At 60.9% G+C, this 18182-nt stretch overlaps 1 protein-coding gene across 1 annotated transcript in view; it reads right to left on the bottom strand.

The window, feature by feature from the left end:
- Positions 1-14230, bottom strand: part of MYO15A (myosin XVA) — a 46834-nt gene extending 32604 nt beyond the window's left edge. The window contains exons 1-14 of the mRNA XM_043900940.1: positions 10676-14230; positions 8677-8759; positions 8075-8138; positions 7371-7480; positions 6976-7050; positions 6759-6849; positions 4591-4596; positions 4317-4420; positions 4167-4230; positions 3139-3252; positions 2483-2644; positions 1391-1504; positions 835-893; positions 637-760 (exon numbers count right to left, since the gene is read on the bottom strand). Coding sequence (XP_043756875.1) covers positions 637-760; positions 835-893; positions 1391-1504; positions 2483-2644; positions 3139-3252; positions 4167-4230; positions 4317-4420; positions 4591-4596; positions 6759-6849; positions 6976-7050; positions 7371-7480; positions 8075-8138; positions 8677-8759; positions 10676-14230 — 4725 coding nt within the window. The remainder of the gene's footprint in view (positions 1-636; positions 761-834; positions 894-1390; positions 1505-2482; positions 2645-3138; positions 3253-4166; positions 4231-4316; positions 4421-4590; positions 4597-6758; positions 6850-6975; positions 7051-7370; positions 7481-8074; positions 8139-8676; positions 8760-10675) is intronic.
- Between the last annotated feature and the right edge of the window lie 3952 nt (positions 14231-18182).

Raw genomic sequence — 18182 nt, forward strand, 5'->3', positions numbered from 1 at the left:
CTGGGTTCCAACCCTCAGTCTGCCACTTTCTACCCCAAGTGCCTCAGCTTCCCCATCTGTAAAATGGGGATGACAGTGCCCACCTCCCAGGCAACTGTCAGGATTAAGTAACAAGCCGAGAGCTCAAAACAGCAGCCAGCACATAACAGGTGCCATGGGAACCTCAGCGGCCACTTCTGCTCTTCTGATCTTGCCTGTCTTTCTCACGTCCCCCACTCTGACCCCCCCAAATGATTTCCAGCTCCCCACACCCCTGAGCCTTTGCATGACTGTTCTCTCCACCTCAAATGCCTTGACTGGCTCTTAAGGAATCGGCTTAGGACATCTCCAGGAAGACTTCCCTGATGCCTGCCCAGTTAGGGATCTTCTCCAGGCTCCCCCAGCACCAGGCTGCCTCTGTTATGGTTCTGACCACATGTGTTTGTCCACATCTGTCCACTGAAACCCCACCCAGTCCCTCGTGGAAGCACCCCAAGGGTAGCGTCCAGGTCTGGTCCTTTCTGGGGACCCTGGTGTCACCCACAGAGCCTGGCACCCAGAAGCCCCAGGAAGTGCTTGTGGGTGAATGGAGGGAGATAATAATGGGGGAGGGCCCTGAACAGTTGATGGCACTCGAGCCTTCCCCCGGAGCCCCACCTCGAAGCCATAGATGTCCAGGACAGCAATGGACAGCGCATCCTTCTGGGGGGACACCAGCGCGTTGACCCTGGCGATGAGCCAGCTGAACAGCAATGCGTACAGGACCTTGGCGATGGCGTCCCTGGAGCAGAGAGGTGTTGAGGGGGCAGGCACAGTGAGGAGGTGCGGGGGCCTCAGGTGGGGCTGCGGCCTCACCTGGCGTCCACGGCGCTCTCCACCGTCAGGGGGGTGAAGATCTTCTCTCTCATGGTCTCCTGCAGTGCGGGGGGAGGTGGGCTCTGAGGGGCAGTGTGCTGGTCACCACCTCAGGGCAGTCCCCAGAGAACTGGGAGGCGAGGCATGGGGCGGGGATTGTGGAGCTGGTGTGACTGGTCTCAGGCACAAAGTCAGTCAGGGGGCAGGACGCATACCCTCACCCCTCTGCTGGGAGACAGGAGCTTGTATAAGCAGACACAGCAGTGATGTCAGCCTTGGGAAGGGAGGAAGGGCAGGGGCTGCGGGAGGGACAGGCCCAGCCAGGGCTCAAGCGTGGCTCTCTGGAGCGGGCGATGTCTGTGTTGGGTCCAGAAGGTTGAGTGGGTGTGAAAACGGGAACAGCTATGCAAAGGTCTGGGGGCTGTAACGCCTTTGGGGTCTGAGGTACCCAACTCTGGGCCCAACCCAGAGATGGAGAGGAGGGGGAGGCGGGGGAGAGGGGCAGGGGGCCCATACAGCGTGGGGCATGAAGCAGCCCCAGCCACCAGGGACTCACGGTAACTTTGAAGGTGATGGCCTTCTGCAGGCCCTCGGGGGAGACCTGCAGAAGCTCAGCAACGGCCTGGATCTCCCGGGCGCTCACCACTGAGGCTACCTCCTGCGCGTCCGTCTGCAAAACACCCACAGGAGGGCCTGCTGAGCTAGATGAGCTCTTTATATAAAATTCATACAAAAAAAGGGGAAAATGGAAGGCAGGAGAAGGGGATGACAGGGGACGAGATGGTTGGACGGCATCACCGACTCAATGGACATGAGTTTGTACAAGCTCCAGGAGATTGTGGAGGACAGAGGAGCCTGGCGTGCTGCAGTCCATGGGGTCACAAAGAGTCAGACACAAGCGACTGAACAACAACATACAAATTCGGAAACAAGTGAGAACAGCCAGGAAAATTCTCAAGTAGGAATTCCAGGGACTCCGTGAGATAGTAAAACATAGAGTTAGAATAATTAAAACACTGTGGGATCAGATACATAGTTCATAAACAAATCAATGAAGCACAATAAAAAGTGTGGAATTGGATACAAAAGGACACAGGAATTGAGCATATGATAAATAAGTATCTCTCAAGTTGGGAGACTGAGTGACCATTTAAAAAAAAAAAACAACCACCTGGGATCCCTACCTTGTACCTTACTAGGGTAAGTTTCTGATGAACCAGAGATTTAAATGTTTTTAAAAAATCAAACAGAAACCCTAAGAGATCTTGAAAAAATTACAGGAAAAGGTTTTTATAATTATAGAGAGATTAGTCTCTAAAAATGATGAAGTCTTAAAATTTGTATAAAAAAAACCTGATAAATGAAATTTCTGAAAATAATCCTTAAAATCTCTTTAGCAAAAAAAAAAAAAAATCCCAAACACCAAAAAACCTGTAAATAAAGTCAAAACATAAATGTAAACCAGAAAACATATCTGCAAATCCTACAGATTTCCTTAACACACATAAAGAGCTCTATATACCAATGAGAAAAAGATGAACAACCCCAAATTGTGGACCAAGCGCTTCCAGCTGTGAGCTGGCAGCTCTCAGCCTCGGGGGGGAAGCCCATGTCCCGAGGAAGCTGTCCTGTGGCCCGGAGCCCTCACCTCATCCTTCTCAAAGTAGACGTTGCCCAGGTGCAAGATGGAGGCCAGGATGCGAAAGATGCTGTCCTGGTCTTCCGTGCTGAAGCCCAGCACCTCCATGGCAGCCAGCAGCCGGCGGAAGTCGTCCGCGTCGCTCTTCCCTGAGATCCCGCAGTTCCCACCCTAGGCAGGGTCAGAGTAGGGGTCTAGGACCCTGGGTGGGGGCCTCGGGGTCCCTGCTCTGGCCTGGCCTGCAGCCTGGCCTGGGCTCTCAGCTCTCAATTCACTCCCGAGGGCAAGGGGCTCCGAGCGGCCCAAGTCCCGTGCTGAAGGCTCTGAGTACATTTCCTTCACCTAACCCTCACATGCCCTGCAAGCAGAACTATTCTGTTCCCATTTTACAGACAGGAAAGTGAGGCTCTGGAGGGAAGTGTGGACACTCCAGGCCGCTGAGTTCTGTTCTAGGCTCCAGAAAAACAATCACATAGGCCACCCCCACCTTGGTTTTGGACCCTAGTGACACCTGTCCCCCTTGCCATGATGAGGCACTGCAAAGGAACTCACCCCCCAAAACCCCAACACCTTCACTGTCCATCAGGACATGGCTCTCTGGGCCCACACAGCATGATGGGTGGGAGCACCTGGCCAGGGGCCCTCAGACACCTGCTGGCTCTCACCTGGTTCAGGTAGTAGTAGGTCTCGGCCTCCTGAAGGCTGAAGGCCTGCCGGAGCTGGGCAGGCAGCCCAGCCAGGAGCTCATAGAAGATATGGTAGTTCCTCTCGTTTCTGGCCTAAGGAGCGGTGGGTGGGTGCACAGAGGGGAGCCACCCACCCCGGTGACCCCCCAGACACAAATACAAGCCCAGGTGTACCCACAAATACACACACACACACACACACGGGCCTCAGGTGAGACTGGCGCCTCTGTGTCGAGGTACCCCAGCCTGGCACTGGCGGGGGTGGGGGGACCTGGCGTGCTGGTGGGAAGGAGCTCTGAGCAGGGTTTAACTTGGAGAAATAAGCACAAGGTGGAAGGAGCCCCAGGAGCCTTGTGGAGCCCACCTGCTGGTGGGGAGACAGACTCCTGGCAGACCACTGTGAGTGGGGAGAAGTGCTCTGCACGGAAATGCTGCAGCAGTGGGTGGGCATGTCTGGTGGGTGGAGAGGCTGCATCTTTACTGGGGGACCTTCCCCGAGCAGGTGGCATACTGGGGAGGACTCGGAGAAGGTGAGGGGCTTGACCTGGCAGGTGTCTGGGGGCGAGTGCTCCAGTTACAAAGAACAGCTGTGCAAAGGCCCTACAGCAGGATGGTGCCCGGTGTGCTTCCGTGACAAGGAGACGGGCCAAAGGCTCACACACACACACACACACAGATACAGATACACACACATACATACACAGATACACACAGAGATATACACACACACAGATAGACACACACATACACATACACACAGATACACACATGCATATACGTGCATACATGCACACATACACACATGCACAAATGCACCCGCAGAGATACATACATGCACACATATACACACACATGGACATCTACAGGCGTACATACACACACGCAAGGAGATGGGCCACAGGCTCACACACACACAGACACATACACACACTGCTCAGCCAGGTGCCAGGCTCCGAGGGTCTGCATGCCCCCCACCTGGACACACAAGGCCTGGAGAGCCAGCCCACCTGAAACACGATCCTGGATTTCTCGAGCAGGTACTGGGAGGTTATGGCACCAGAGATCACGCCCCTGGGTGGGCGGGCACAGTTAGGGGTCGGGGCTGTGCCTGGCACAGTGCACACAGACCCTGTGGGTTCCTTTACCAGCCCACTCACCCTTCCAGAAAGATCTCCACAAACTTCCCGAAGCGGCTGGAGTTGTCATTCCTGACGGTTTTGGCATTACCAAAGGACTCCAGGAGGGGTGTGGCCTCCAGGATCTGAGCGCCAGAGGACAACGTGGGCATTGTGGGGAGCACGTGGGGCCAGCCCAGGTTCCACTTCGTGAGGGCGGTGGGTTCGCTGCAGACCCCCGAGGCCGCCCAGGCCCCCTGCCCTGCCTCCTGCTGCCCCACTCCACCATACATGCGTGTGCACACACACCCAGTACCTTTATCTTCAGGAGCCACCAGGACCGAGGAGGAGGAGAGGAACAAGAACAGAAGTGGGTCACCTACAGGACTGAACAGCTCCCCCAGGATGCGGGGGGCCTCGAATCACAGAGGAACTGGCCAAGCCCTCCAAGCCCTTGGAGGGCAGGAGAGTCGCCAGGTGAGAGCAGACCCCTGAGCCTCGCAGACCCAGGTGTCTGGGCTCAGGGACCAAGGTGTGGCTCCAGGCTGGGGGCCCTGAGGATGTCCTTGTGCTCCAGAGTCCTGGAAGGGCCTCCTTCCCGCCCTGCCTAGCTCCCACCTGGGGTCCTCTGCAACCTGAGTGAGGTCTTGCCCCCGCCCCCCACAGCTCCCACCCCTTGGGCTGGAAGGCCTGGCACAGCCCCGCCTCATCTCCTGTCCCCTCCCTGGATCTGCCCAACACTGCAGCCCCCCTGACTGTGTCTGCGCCGGCCTCTGGGTGTTAGAGTTCTGTTCCCCTGCAGTCCTCAGCCCTTCACTCGGCCCCTGTCTCCTGCTGGAACATCAGCCCCACAGGCAGAAATCTGTCTGCACAGGCCTGGTGCCCAGCATCCACCCAAGACCTGGTCCTTAGGAGGCCCTCTACAAACATCTGCAAGGGGGCTTCCCTGGAGGTCCAGTAGTTAGGCTTCCACTGAAAAGGGCACGGATTCAATCCCTGGTTGGGGAACTAAGATTCCCGTGTGCCACACATTGCAGGCAAAAAAAAAAAGAAAAAAGAATCTGCTGAATGGATGAAATAGGGGTTAAACAGCAGAGCCACCAGGGCATAGTGAATTACAGTGCCCACTTAGTAAGCACCTACTGCATGCCAGACCCTTCGTCCCAATTACAGCATCGTTAATGTTCCTACAAGGTAGATGCCAGTATCAGCCATTTACAGATCAGGGAGCTGAGGCTGCGAGAGGTGTGGCCGTGTGCCCAGTACTCTAGAGTCAGAAGAGCGAGGGCCCACAGCCCGAGCTCAGTGGTGTAGGCAGCGTTTTCTCTGGCTGCACTGTTTCCTCGGGATGAACTCTCAGGTGAAGCAGGAGGGCCCAGGGTACACAGAAGTGACACCTGTTACCCCGGCGACCGGGCCAGTTCCCTGCATCTTGGTCATGCACAGTCTAGCTTGGTCCCAGAAATATTGCCCACTGCACAGAGGAGTGGACTGAGGCCCAGAGAGGCCTGGGGGCCAGCGTGGGGGTGCTCCAGGAGTCAGGATACACCTGCCTTTGACCTGTACTATCCCTTAGTCTGGGTGCCCCTTGAGGGCATCTGGGGTGAGTTCTCCCCCTGGTGCCTGGCATGAGGCAGGCATGCAGCCCGGGGTGGGACCATCAGGGCCCTGGGGCCGTCCAGCCTGGCCCACAGGTGTGGTGGTGCTGTGTTTGGGCTGGGAAACATTCAGCGCGCTCCCAAGACCCCACCCCAGGGACCCTTGTCACATCTCAGCCCAGACATGGAGCCTGTGGCCCAAACATCGGTTGATCAAGGCACAACTGGGTTCCACAAGGACTCATGACGGAAACCAGTCCAACAGGAGGAGCCCTGAGACGTGCTGGCCCCTGGGCCATGGTGCTGCAGTGGATGAGGAGACAGATGAGGATGACGGTCAAGCGTGGCAGGAGTGGGCAAGACAAGAGACAGTGTTTAAGACCCTAGCCCCAGCCATGCCCGAAACAGACACAGATGGCCCTACTGCAGGAGCAGGCTTAACAGGTGCTGTGGCCTGCTCCCAGAGCCTAGCCTGGGCCTGGCACACAGTAGGTCCTTGGGAAGCCTTTACCAAGGTTCTAACATTCTCAGTTCAGGGAACCTAGCTTTGAGCAGACCTCCCATCCTGCAGACCCTGGCCAGGCCTTCTCAAGTGTCCCAGCACCTCCTGCCTGTAATCCCCACATTCGGGCCAGTCCTGCCTCCTTCACGACCATGCAGCTGAGGCCAGGCGGGAGGTGTGGATGGCGCCCCTGGCCCACGCAGCCTCTATTTGGGGCGCTCCAGGAAGCTGGAACATAGAGCTCACACAGGGGGACATGAGCAGGAAGGAACTTCCAGGGAGGGCAGGCAGAAAGAGTCCCCAGTCATAAGAGCCCTCCCTGTGCATCCCTGGGCGCTGGGCTGGGAGAGATGGATAGACCACGCAGCTGAGAGATGGACGCACCTGCCGTGTGACGCCCCGCTTCTGACTCATGGCTGCCAGGTAGCGCAGAATCAGCTTTGTGGCCTCGGTTTTTCCCGAGCCGCTCTCTCCGCTGCCCGGGCAAAGGGGCAGAGTGAGCTGCCCCCTGCTCACGCCCCGCCCCCGGGGCTCCCCTGACCCCGCCGTGACACAGGAGGACACAGATAGGAGGCCGATCCCCAGCCCCACCCCTGCTCACCTGATAATTATGCATTGGTTCTGTTTGGCATCGAGCATTTTGGCGAAGGCGAGATTTGCAATTGCAAAGAGGTGGCTGGAGAGACAGGCCAGAGGGTTCCTGGGCAGGCCTTGCCCCGTGCTCCCAAACCTCCCAGTGGGCAGGCAGGAGGCACCTCTGCCCAGTCGAGTGGCGAGTCCTGCTTCACACCCACCCCTAGGGGAATGTTCCCGCAAGGCTCCCTGTCCAGAACTGAGCCTGCAGTTCTGCAGAACAGTGGCCTGCAGCCCAGAAGGGGCTATGGCCAGGCTTGGGGAGAAGCTGTTGGGCTGCCCACCACCACCTGCCCCAACCCCCAGCTCAGACAGGGCCCGAGACCCCAGGCTATCCCCTCTCCCAGCCCCAGAGACACTCACGGGGGGTTCTCGGCCAGGGCCCGCCCGCTGTACTGCTGCACCTGCTCTGGCCCATAAATTCCAAACATCCGGTATGGGTTCACTGACACCAGGATGCTGCCAATGTACGTCTGCTGGGCAGACAGTGGCCTCAGCACCTGTCCGCATCCCTCCCTCCCCTACTCCTGGAGTTGGGATCCCTGTTTTGTGGGGATAGACACCTGGCTGCCTGGCCCTGGTGCCTACACCTTAGCCCCTGACAGTCTGATGGGCCATCTGCTCTGGTGGTGGAGTGTCGGGCACTGTCCAGACTGAGGCCAGAGAAGGCTAGAGCAAGCAAAGCCCCACAGCCACAATGCTGCAAGGATGGCCATGACGGCTGCTGCCTGCTTCATTCATTCACAGTTGGAGTTGCCCCCTGACTGCCTCTCATGGGACCTGGGTCTCTGGAAGCTTTAATCCATTGGACCCCTAGTCAGCGGGGGGTCACACACTTCTGGGTTCCCTGTCTCCAGGTCTCTGCTCCTGGCACCCACTATTTTCAGACTCTGTATTCTAGGACTTTAGATGCTAGAGCTCCCAGCTGTTGCATGCTATGCCTAAATAGTAGAAACTCCAATCTGGGGTGGGCAGGAGAAATCCATGCTGTCCACTGCAGCCCCAGGAGGCAGGGGAGCCACGGCCCTCAGATCCCAGCCCAGGGAGGGGCCAGCCCCAGGCCTTACATAGATGAGGTTCCGTTCAAATCTGGTCTTGAGATTGGCCAGCACGGTGGTCTCCTGGAGGTCTCTGCGAAGGCATGGAGGGGGCAGTCAGGGCCCACTTTCCCCTAGGGGCAGGGCCTTCGTCAGAGAGGTTAGAGTTCAAGTCCCATCTCTGACACTAACCATGATGCCTTGGGCAAGTTATTTAACCTCTCTGCGCCTCAGTTTTTCCATCTGTCCAATGGGCATGACAGTCACTGTCCCCACATCTCTGAGGTGGGGATGCTCTCAGGTAGCAGACGTAAGGACTGTCCCCATGGTTGGATAATGATATTGACCAGCACAGCCTTCACATCTCAGGCATCTCCACTGTGCCAGAACCCCACAACAGCCTCCCCACATCCTGCGGGTGAGAAACCACGGCAGAGAGGCTGAGTAACCACCTGGGCCCAGCCAGTAAAGGCCAGGGCTGGGGTCTGGACACAGTCCCTCCAAATTATCGGGTTTTTGTGACACTGCCTGCCCCTCGCTTTGCAGAGGAGGATATGTTCCAGGAGGTGAGGGGTGCCTGGGCAAGAGGCAGTGGTCTGGCTGGGAGCATGGTGACCAGGGTGAGCACTCACTCGAGCTGTGTCATGTCCTCCACACCGTCCTCCTGCTGCTGCTCGCGGAGCTGTGTGGACGGCAGGTTGCGGATGGAGTGCATCTGGAGGAGACACCAGTGGTCAGCTGTGCATGCCCCCTGGCCCCCATGGCCTGGACACGACCAGGACCCACTCACGTTTCAGGAGAGGGAACCCTGAGGCCAGGTTGGGTGGGTCCTGCGGGACCCCTGCCTCGGAATGCAACCCTTAGTCCAGGGACCCACGTCCAGCGTCACTGCTCCCACATGTTCCCAAGGGTCCTGCCCAGGAGGTGAGCACATGCCTATAGGAGCAAGGCCTCCTGTCTCACATGCTTCTGCGGCTGATCCTCTTCTCCAGGGTGATGCCCAAGTCGGCTTATGTGATGACTAGATAAACATCCATGTCTGCTGCCTGGGGCCCTTCGAAGGACCAGGACTTTCCCATTTGACACCGCACCCCATGACCAGCGCTGAGCACTCAGATCCACACACACAGACCCAGGCTCGGTACTGCCTGCCACTCAGGCTCTCCCCCAGCCCCCGCAGTCTTGCAGGGTGCCTGTGGACATGCACGCCGGCCTGTGGTCCATAGATGGGGGCACACATGTGCAGCATACACTCTTAACCTCCATTTGATAGTTTCTCCTGTGTGCCATGTCCCCGCATCTGGGGGTCTCAAAACAAAAGTCCAAATGCCCCCTCTGGGCAGCAGGGCCTCCTCTGTGCACATCTAGTGTGCACACTGGGCCTGAGGATGCCACGTCTGCCTGGGCCATGGCACATGCACTCATGTGCTCTCCATGCTTGGCTGTGCTGTGCCTGAGCACTTGTCCCAGGCCTGCACATGACCCGCGTAACTGACAGCACAGCTGGGCACCTGCCTCTCCTGCCTCTTGAATCCAGCCTGCACCCCTCCACCCCTGAGGCGAGGAAAGGGGACACTGGAGGCAGCCCTCGTGCTAAGTAGGGCACACTAGGTATCACCCCAGAGGCCCTGGCCTCCCGCCCACCCACCTGCCCAGGTGCGCCGGCCACTCACATATTCCAGGGTGAGGAGGGCCCAGGCATCCTTGCCCCTGACCCCTGGGCACCTCGTGCCCTGCTCCCGCAATGCCGCGGCCCACACGGCACGGGGCACCCGCCGCCGGGGCCAGGGCCCCCCCAGCAGCCAAGCCGCCCCAGTCGCCATGGCTAGGCCACTGGCCGCCCACTCCACCAGGCCCCGTCTGCGGAGGCTGAGAAACACGCGGCCCCTGCATGCCCCGCCCACCCCAGGCGTTCCCGGGGGAGGCTCCAGTGACCGCCCCCCTCCACTGAAGGCTGTCAGCAGGAGCTCGCGTTCCGCCTCAAGCGTGGCAGCCAAGCACGGACTTGGCACCCCTCAGACAGACTGCCTGCCCCACACCCTACAGGGGCCTAGACAGACTCCTGGCTCAGCGTGAAACACTATGTGACCCCTGGGTCTTGGTACCTGCCTGCCCTGTGCAGTAAAGAGGCTGGAAGCCTGGGTCCTAAGCCCTCACACTGAGACAGTCCAGAGCCCTGCAGCCCAGGAGACTGCCTTTAAGCAGGAGCCCCCAAGAGAGGAAAGACCCCAGTTTGGCAAGAGGAACAGCATGTATGTGAATGGGGGTGGGACAGGGTGGCAGGCAGGGTCTGTAGTTTTATGCTCAGCCAAGATCTCTGCAGGGAGCTGGAGGTGGATGTGCCATCCAGGTCGGACAGGGACAGGGCTGCTTGAAGCCCAGGATGGACAAGATCCCTTCCTCCACGTGACCTTCAAGGAGTTTCTGGCGTCTCTGTCCTCTGCTTGCCTGTGCCGGGCATCCAGCCCCTCATTCAACCCTCCAGAAGCTCCAAGAGGCTGTTCTCCCCAAGCTACAGATGGGAAGACTGAGGCCCAAGCAGACAGCCGCTCTCCAAGGTCCTGAGAATGCCTCCTGCCCTGTTTCCCAGGAAGGAACCCCAAGCCCTCCCTCTCACCTGTGCCCCCATACCTTGCTCCACCAGCCTTTGGTGCCAACCTCTTCCGAGGGGCCCCCATGGGGCAGGCCGGCAGCTCCAGGGACCAGGCGACAGGACAGGGAGCAGGTGGGTACTTGCCGCTGGGGTTGGTGGGCCTCCACAGGCAGCCAGAGGCGGCACCAGAGCAGACTCCAGGCTCTTGGCCTGGGGATGGGCTCTGGCTCCTGGGTCAGCTGGACAGGGGGCTGCAGAGGGGCAGGACCAGCTCGCTGGAAGGAACTCAGCTTCTGTACACGAGGCATGACCACTGCAAAACGCCCAGGACTTGCCTGGAGCCGTTCACCTGCCTTGGGCAGGGGCTCCAGGGCCACCGTGGGCGCCAAGGGTGCTGGGGCATTGGGCAGCGTCCTCCACCGGCGCCATGGTGGCCATGTGGCTCTCATCTGGTCAGAAGCAGCCAGTGGGTTGGAGAGACTGAGCCTCAGTGCTTTCTGATCTGAGGGGGCATCCTTGGAGGGTGTTGGGGCTGGGGGCTCAGGCTCTGTTGGTGCCTGGGCATCCCCTGGGCAGGCCTCTTCTTCAGGCTTCTTGGGGCTAGGGCTGGCTGATTCGGTCAGCTGTCCAGGCCCTGGGTCCTGGTGTCTCCCCAGGAAGACGCGGGTTGAGTCAGAGACTGGGTCTTCAGCCTGGAGAGCAGGGGAGGGCACTGGGCCCCCGTGCTGGAGTAAGGAGCTTGAGGGCACAGGGGGTGGCCTGGAGAAGCCACGGAGATTGCCAGGGCCTCTGGGCCAGGGCGAGGGTGGGCGCTGGGTGGCAGGCATGTCCACATCCCAGCTCGGGGCCAGCGGGGGCACGGTCCAGGGTGTCTCTGAGTCCTCGGTCTCGCCCTGGCTCTCTGGGTGCTCAGGGGCAGCAGCAGCAGCCGCCTGCCAAGACCCAGGCCCCTGCTGCAGCAGGAAGGGCTGGCGGGGCCGGGGCTTTACTGCCCTGGTGGGCGGCTCACTGAGGCGGCGCCACGTGCGCGGGAGGCGCGAGGGTAGGTTGAGCGAGCGGTGCCGCGGGCGGGGACCCAACAGAGGGGGCGGCGAGGGCGGCGGCGGGGGGCCCAGCAAAGGTGAGCGGAGTGCGCCAGGGCGTGGCGAGGCTCGACATGGGGATGGGGGCTCCCGCAGCGAGCGGGGACGGCGGGGTGGTGGCGAGAAGGGCGGCCGGAAGGGGACGGCACGGATGGAGGGCTGTGGGGACAGGGGCCCCAGGGGCGAGCAGTAGCCCAAGCCAGGCCGGCTCCTCAGTGAGGGTCGGGGCGAGGGTCCAGGGAAGCCGAAGGCAGCCCCCCGGCGGCGCGAGCCCCTGAAAGACGGCCGCGGTCCGGGGAAGGCCAGTGGGTCGGGGAGCCCCTCGGGGATCAGGGGTGGGGGCTCTGCCAAGGCCCACCAACTGGCCTGGGGTGCGAGGGGCACGTGAGCCGGGGCGGCCCAGGGTGGCGGGTGCAGGCGGAGGGAGCTGTAAGGCGAGACGGGCGGGGGCAGGCCTGGGGCCAGGCCGAGGGGCGGGGCGAAGGTTGGAGTGGGCGCTGGGCCGGGGCCGGGGCTGGGGCCCAGACGTGGGGTGCGCGGCGGGGTCGCAGGGCGGTGGGAGTTGTTGTTGTTGCGCGCGCGTGCTTGCGCCCTACGCAGCACGATGGGCGTGCTGGGCCGCTCGGAGTCCATGCCCGCCAGCTTGTAGCCGAAGCGCTTGTAAGCTGCCTCCCTGACCGCCGGGCCTCGCGTCCGGGCCTTCTGGCTGCCCCTGAGCCGCGGGATGGGCTCCTTTTCTGACAGGGTGTTTTTGAGGAACCGCGCCAGCGAGGTGGCCGGGCGTGGTGCGGGGCGGCCGAAGTCCGGGCTGAAGCCCAGGCCCCGGGGGCCGCCGAAGGCCGAAAGGGCGCGCTGGAGGTGGCGCTGGCGCGACGTGAGGAAGCCCCAGAAGGGGTGGCCGTAGGGCACCGGGGACAGCGGCGGCATTTCGTCCTCTTCCTCGTCTTCATCTGCATCCCCCAGGGGCAGAGGGATGTCCAGGGAGGGCGGCAGGGGCACCTCCAACTTCTCCTTCCCGAACAGCTTCACTTGGGGCCGCGGGAAGAGGCGGAACCTGCGGATGAGGGACAGCTTGGACCTGGCAGGTTTGTCCATGCCCTGCTGCTCGAAGAAGGCGGCGCTGGGCAGGCGGAAGGAGGTGCCCGGCTGTTCTCTGCCTGCCTCCTCGGGCTCCTCCAGCTCCGCTATGTCATCCATCGGGTGGGCGTATGGGTTGTGGGGTGACAGAATGGGTGGAGGCACCCACGGGTACGCGAAGGCTGACTGCTGGGGCGGAAGATAGGGCTCTTCGGGGGGATAGATTGCCTGGGCCCCACCGTAGGTGCCTTCTGCGAAGGGGACACTGTAGGGCTGCGCGTAGGGATCCAGGTGGGGCACCCCATAGGGATTCACGTGGGGCGCAGCATACGGGAGTTCGTAGGCCAGGTCGTAGGGTGGGTACGGTGGATAGAGCGCCTCGGGCGGGGCGTAGGTCTCCGGGTAGTAGCTATGCGGGTGCACCTCGCCCGCATAGGCGTCGTAGTAGCCGTAGGGAGACGCGAACGTCGACGGGGGCGCGTAGGGGGGCTCGTAGTCGTCGTAGCCGTAGCCGTAGCTGAAGGTGTAGTCGGGGTAGAAGGAGCCGCTGTAGTAGTCGGGGCCGTAGTAGTCGTAAGGGTCCTCGGGCACGTACCGGTGCGCGTAGTCGTAGGGCGGCCAGGCTGGGCCGTGGGGGCCATAGGCGCCCTGGAGGGGCTCCTGGTCCTCCTCGTACCGGTACAGCGACTGCTGGTCGTAGTAGTCATCGCCTTCGCGGTGGTAGTCGTAGTATTCGCCCAAGTCCTGGAAGCCCTCAAGCCCGTACAGCGACCTGCGGGAGCCCGAGTGCCGGAACGGGGCCTCGTCCTCAAAGGGCAGGAAGCCCACGGGCTCTCCCGACGCGTAGATGCTGTGGGCGCGCGGGAACCGGCGCAGGCGGCCTCCCGGCCGCAAGATCTCAGCGCCCGACGGGAAGGGCAGCTTGCGCGAGCCCACGCGGGAGCCAGAGCGGTCCAGCCAGGCGTCTAGCGTGGCCTGCGTGCTGCCTGACTCCTCGGCCTTCTTGATGAGGAACTTCTTAGTGAGCCAGTTGATGGCCGTGGACGCCTTGCTGAGCGACTGGGCGCGCGGGCGCAGGCGGCCATAGCCCCGCCGTCCGGGGAAGCGGATCACCATGAAAGACGGCTTCTTACCCTTCATGGCGCGCTTCTTCTTGCCCACGCGCATCTGCGTCATGAGCTTCGAAGTGGATTTGAGCACGGTGCGCGCCTTCTTCTTGCGTTTGGTCTTCTGGGGCCCTGTGTGGAGGCCCCAGAAGAAGGCTGAGGCGCTCCGGAACTGGCCCTTCTTGGAGATCTTGGGCGTGCGGTCTCGGAATCCCATAAACAGCCGCGAGGTCCCCTTCAGGCTCCGCTTGGGCTTCTCCGGCTCCGGTGCCTTCTTCCCCTTCTTCCCTTTCTTGGCTTTCTTCTCATCCTCGTCTTCCTTTGCCATGGTGGTCACCTGCTCCCTCCCAGATCGTCTGGTGTCAAAAGCTCAAGAACTTGGGGACACGGGGACCTGCCAAGTGTCCTGCCTGTGGCTGGACATGCAGCCTCCTTTGACTCAGAGCAGCTGGGACTGGTCCTGTGGCCTGGGAAGGTTCAGTCAAGCTCCTTCTGGCCAGGACCAGGATTTCAAGGGGGCACATCCATAATTCATCTCCTCCGGGCTCCTCCTAGAGTTTCACCCTCAAGGCTGGTGGAAAGTGCCTGGGTGTTGTTTACTGGAAGCAGGGGAGGCCTGGCAGGCCCATGCTGGGGCAACAACTTGGCCCTACAATCTCCACAGGGACAACCGTGCTGACCCCAGTTGAGCCCTCCCCAAGCCTCTGCCGACCCACCCACAGAAGTGAGCGCTTGGGTCAGCTGGGCCCCAGAGAGGGGGAGCCTCCTGCCCTAAACCACACAGCAACTCTGTTCTGGGCCACAAATGGAGCCCCATTTCCTGAGCCAGAGACAGACATTTAAAGGCCAGCAAGTAACCCTGGAGGGGAAGCTGGGACCCTCCAGGTCCTAGGTAAGGGAGAGGGATGGTGGGCAAGGCAGGTGCCCAGGACTGCTGTCAGTGTAACCAGAGCTGGCCAGCTCTCAGTAGTGTGAATAATTTATTGGGGGAGAACCAGGCTGCTGGCTCAGAAGGCAGGGCAAGAAGGGGGCATCTCAGTTCCAGCAGGGCTTGGTGGGGCCACATGCCTGGCCAGGGCAAGGGGTGCAGAGGAGCAAAAGCAGAGGGTGGGTGGGGCCTGGCTCTGGCCCCAGCTCTGCCGCCAACGGGCTGTGTGGTTTCGGGAGAGCCCTGTCTTCCCTGGGCCTGTTTCCTCCTCTGAAATGAGTGATGACCCCACCCTGTCTTCTTCACATGGAGGAAACAAGATGTGACGGAGCTGCTGGGCAGCATCCCTGACCGGGGGCACCATGCATGTGGCCCGTGTCCCAGGCCCCTTCCTGGCCCTGCCACTCCTCCCAGTTTCTGCCGCTGCTGAGACAGCCCTGTGGTCCCTCTCCAGGTATAGCTGATTCCTCCAAGGTGGCCACTTGACCCAAAGCCATGTGCCCATTGTCTGGCCAGTGACCAGTCCCCTTAAAAACCCTCACTATGAGAGTCAGGGGCTGAAGCTTGTTAGATGAAGGGGGCCGGGAGAGAACTTAGGGGCCGCACCTCTGGGACCCAAGGCCTGGGTACTGTCTCTTCCCTCCCCCACCTCTGCCCAGGAATCGAGGATCAGGGCCTGGGGAACTGAGGACAGGTTTCCAGCTAACGTCAGGCTCTCCACTCATTGGACTTCCGTTTAGTCCTCAGGCCCCACAGCCAACTCTTTGATCGTCTTAAGATTTTCCTTAGAGACCCTGGGGCAGAGGCGCTCTGGCCCTGGGCCTACCACTTGCCGACCCTTCAGAGCCTCAGTTTGCTCAGCTATGAAATGCGGACAGAGAGGCCCTTCTCAGACAGGAGAGGAGCCAAGAGGTGGGTGTGTGAGCAGATGCGCCCCCTTCCTCCCCTCCTCTGACTCCCTCTTCCCCCTCGCTTCCTTCTCTGCCTCTGTTTTTCCTCCCCCAGGACTCACCAAGAGCCCTTTGGTGCCCAGCAGTTCAGGGGATGGTGTGGGGGGCTGTGCCAGGGGCTGCTGGTGGCCCCAGGGAGTGGGAACCAGAGCAGCCAGGCAGCTTCCTGGGGGGCACGCAGGAACTGGGCCCCCACAGGGTGGGATCTCAAGGAGGCATCCACCCCCATCACCTCCTCTGGTGCTGTCTCCCCCCACCTCATTTTGGGCTGTGGCTGCTGCCCACTGGAGGGGACATGGAGCAGGGGTTCACTTTGAACCCAGACAGGCCAACACCCTGCCCCCCACTGCTTCTCCCAGAGGTGGTTTCCAACTGAGGCCCTAGCCACTGTTTTCCCATGAGGGTCTCACAACAGGCTGTGGTGGGGGGACCATCCACTCCACTCTCCAGATGAGGAAACAGAGAGGTGAAGTGACTTGTTTAAGGCCAACCAGCTAGGGATGGCAGAACTGGGCTCCGACCAGGTCTGGTGGTGCAGAATCACCCTTCTTACTAGGTGACCCTTGCCTCAGGGCTCTTGGGTGCTCAGGCTATCATGTGGCGGGGGAAAGCTCCAGACACTGGGTGGAAGCAGGGGCTCAGCCGGCCTTCCGGGTCTGGGGCCGAGGGCCCAGTGCCGGTGGAAGTTGCCTGGGACCTGTCCCTGCTCCCCCGGACCCCTCCTCAGCCTGGCTCCAGTCCCTTGGGACAGTGAACACTGGCTTGTCTGTTCATTCACTGGTTGAGAAGTGTTTGCTGGAAGCCTGTCCTGCACCAGGTGCCATTTAAGCACTGGGGACACAGCTAATAAAACAGAAATCTGCCCTCATGGAGCTGACATCCTGGGCAGCAAATAAGGTGAGTGAGTGAAAGATACAGGCAGTCAGATGGTGTGAGTGTTGGTGTTGAAATAATGCAGGGAGGCAGCACCAAAAGGGGCCTGGGCAAGGGACCTCAGAAATGATACCCAGGCCAAGAGCTGCAGGAGGGGAGGGAGGGAGGCCTGGGGGGAGCACGGTGGTCCTGACTTGTTGGAGGAGCAGCAGGGCCAGGGTGACAGAGCACAGTGAGGAGCAGAGGTGGGGGTGGGTTCAGAGGTCATGGGTGAGCACTTGGCCAGAGCTGTGGCAGAGAAGAGGTGGAATCGGACCTCCATGGTCTTCAGAGTCCCTCCAGCCACCGCAGTGGTCCAGGTGGGCAAGGCTGGGGCGGTGCTGAGGACAGAGTGGGGGGTGCCAGTGTGTTTGCAGGTGGAACCGAGAGTGCCTGCCAGGGTTCCTCACTGAACCGGGCAGGAGAGTGGAGGCGGCCAGCAGACAAGGCTATGCGCAGAGCAGGCAGGGACTGGACGTCAGCCCTACGCATGGAGGTCTGGGCCATCCACTGTCTGGGGAGCTGGCAGGAATTGCATGGATCAGAGCTGACAGCAGCTGTCAAGTCAGTGGTGTCTGGGTGGTGCCAAGGTCACAGCTTGGCAAGACAGCACTAGGGTGGGGGCGTGCGGAGGAGAGGCCCCAGCAATGAGCCTGGGGCTGCACTGCTGGGGACCGAGCCGGTGGCAGAGATCAGAGAGAGGTGTGGGGAGACCCTGCATCAGTGTCACCCAGGCCACCCCCTCAGAGCAGACGGGAGCCGTGGCCTGGAGCAACTTTATTTGTGGTACTAGTGGTAGGCTGCCTGGCTCTGTGTTCGTCACTCAGAGGGTTCCTCAGCTCTGGGAGCGGACAGTGCCCCAGCGCCCAGGCTTACATACAGTTGAGGGGTCCAGGGAAGAGGCCACGTGACTCACTGTGTCAGACCCAAGATGGGAATGGGACCGACCCAAAGCTCTGAGCCATCCCCAGAACCCCTGGGGTCCCTCTCTGAGAACACGGGCTCTGCTATGGCTGAGCTGGCCTCTCTGAACGTCAGTCTCTTCATCTGGACAGTGGACTTTGGAGCCCAAGGATGCCTACCTGAGTTTCCCTGCTGCCTGGCAAGTCAATGGCCGCAGTCCAGTGCCGGACTCCCAGACAAACACCAAGCTGCCAAGGACACCCAGCGTGGGCAGGCAGAGGTGTGGCTCCAGGAGGGATCCCTGGGCCCCTTTCCCCACCTCAGTTTCCTCAAATTTCATGTGGAGCTGGGGGCGGGGTGGCACCCTATAGCCTCTGAAGGGAGCTTTCTAGCTGTTGAGGGTCCCGCCTCTCTCTCAGGGTCCCCAGCCTTGGCCGCAGTTAAAGAGCGGCTGTCAGGGAATAAGTCTCGTTCATTCACGTGTCACCTGCCACCTGCCAGGCACCGTGTGGGACTAGGGGCCACAAAGTGGAGCAGAACCAGGCACAGCCTTCACCCTCCCACAGCTCGCAACGTCAGGGGTATAC

The sequence above is a fragment of the Cervus elaphus genome, chromosome 5, assembly GCF_910594005.1.
Source record: "Cervus elaphus chromosome 5, mCerEla1.1, whole genome shotgun sequence".
Classification (NCBI taxonomy): Eukaryota; Metazoa; Chordata; class Mammalia; order Artiodactyla; family Cervidae; genus Cervus; species Cervus elaphus.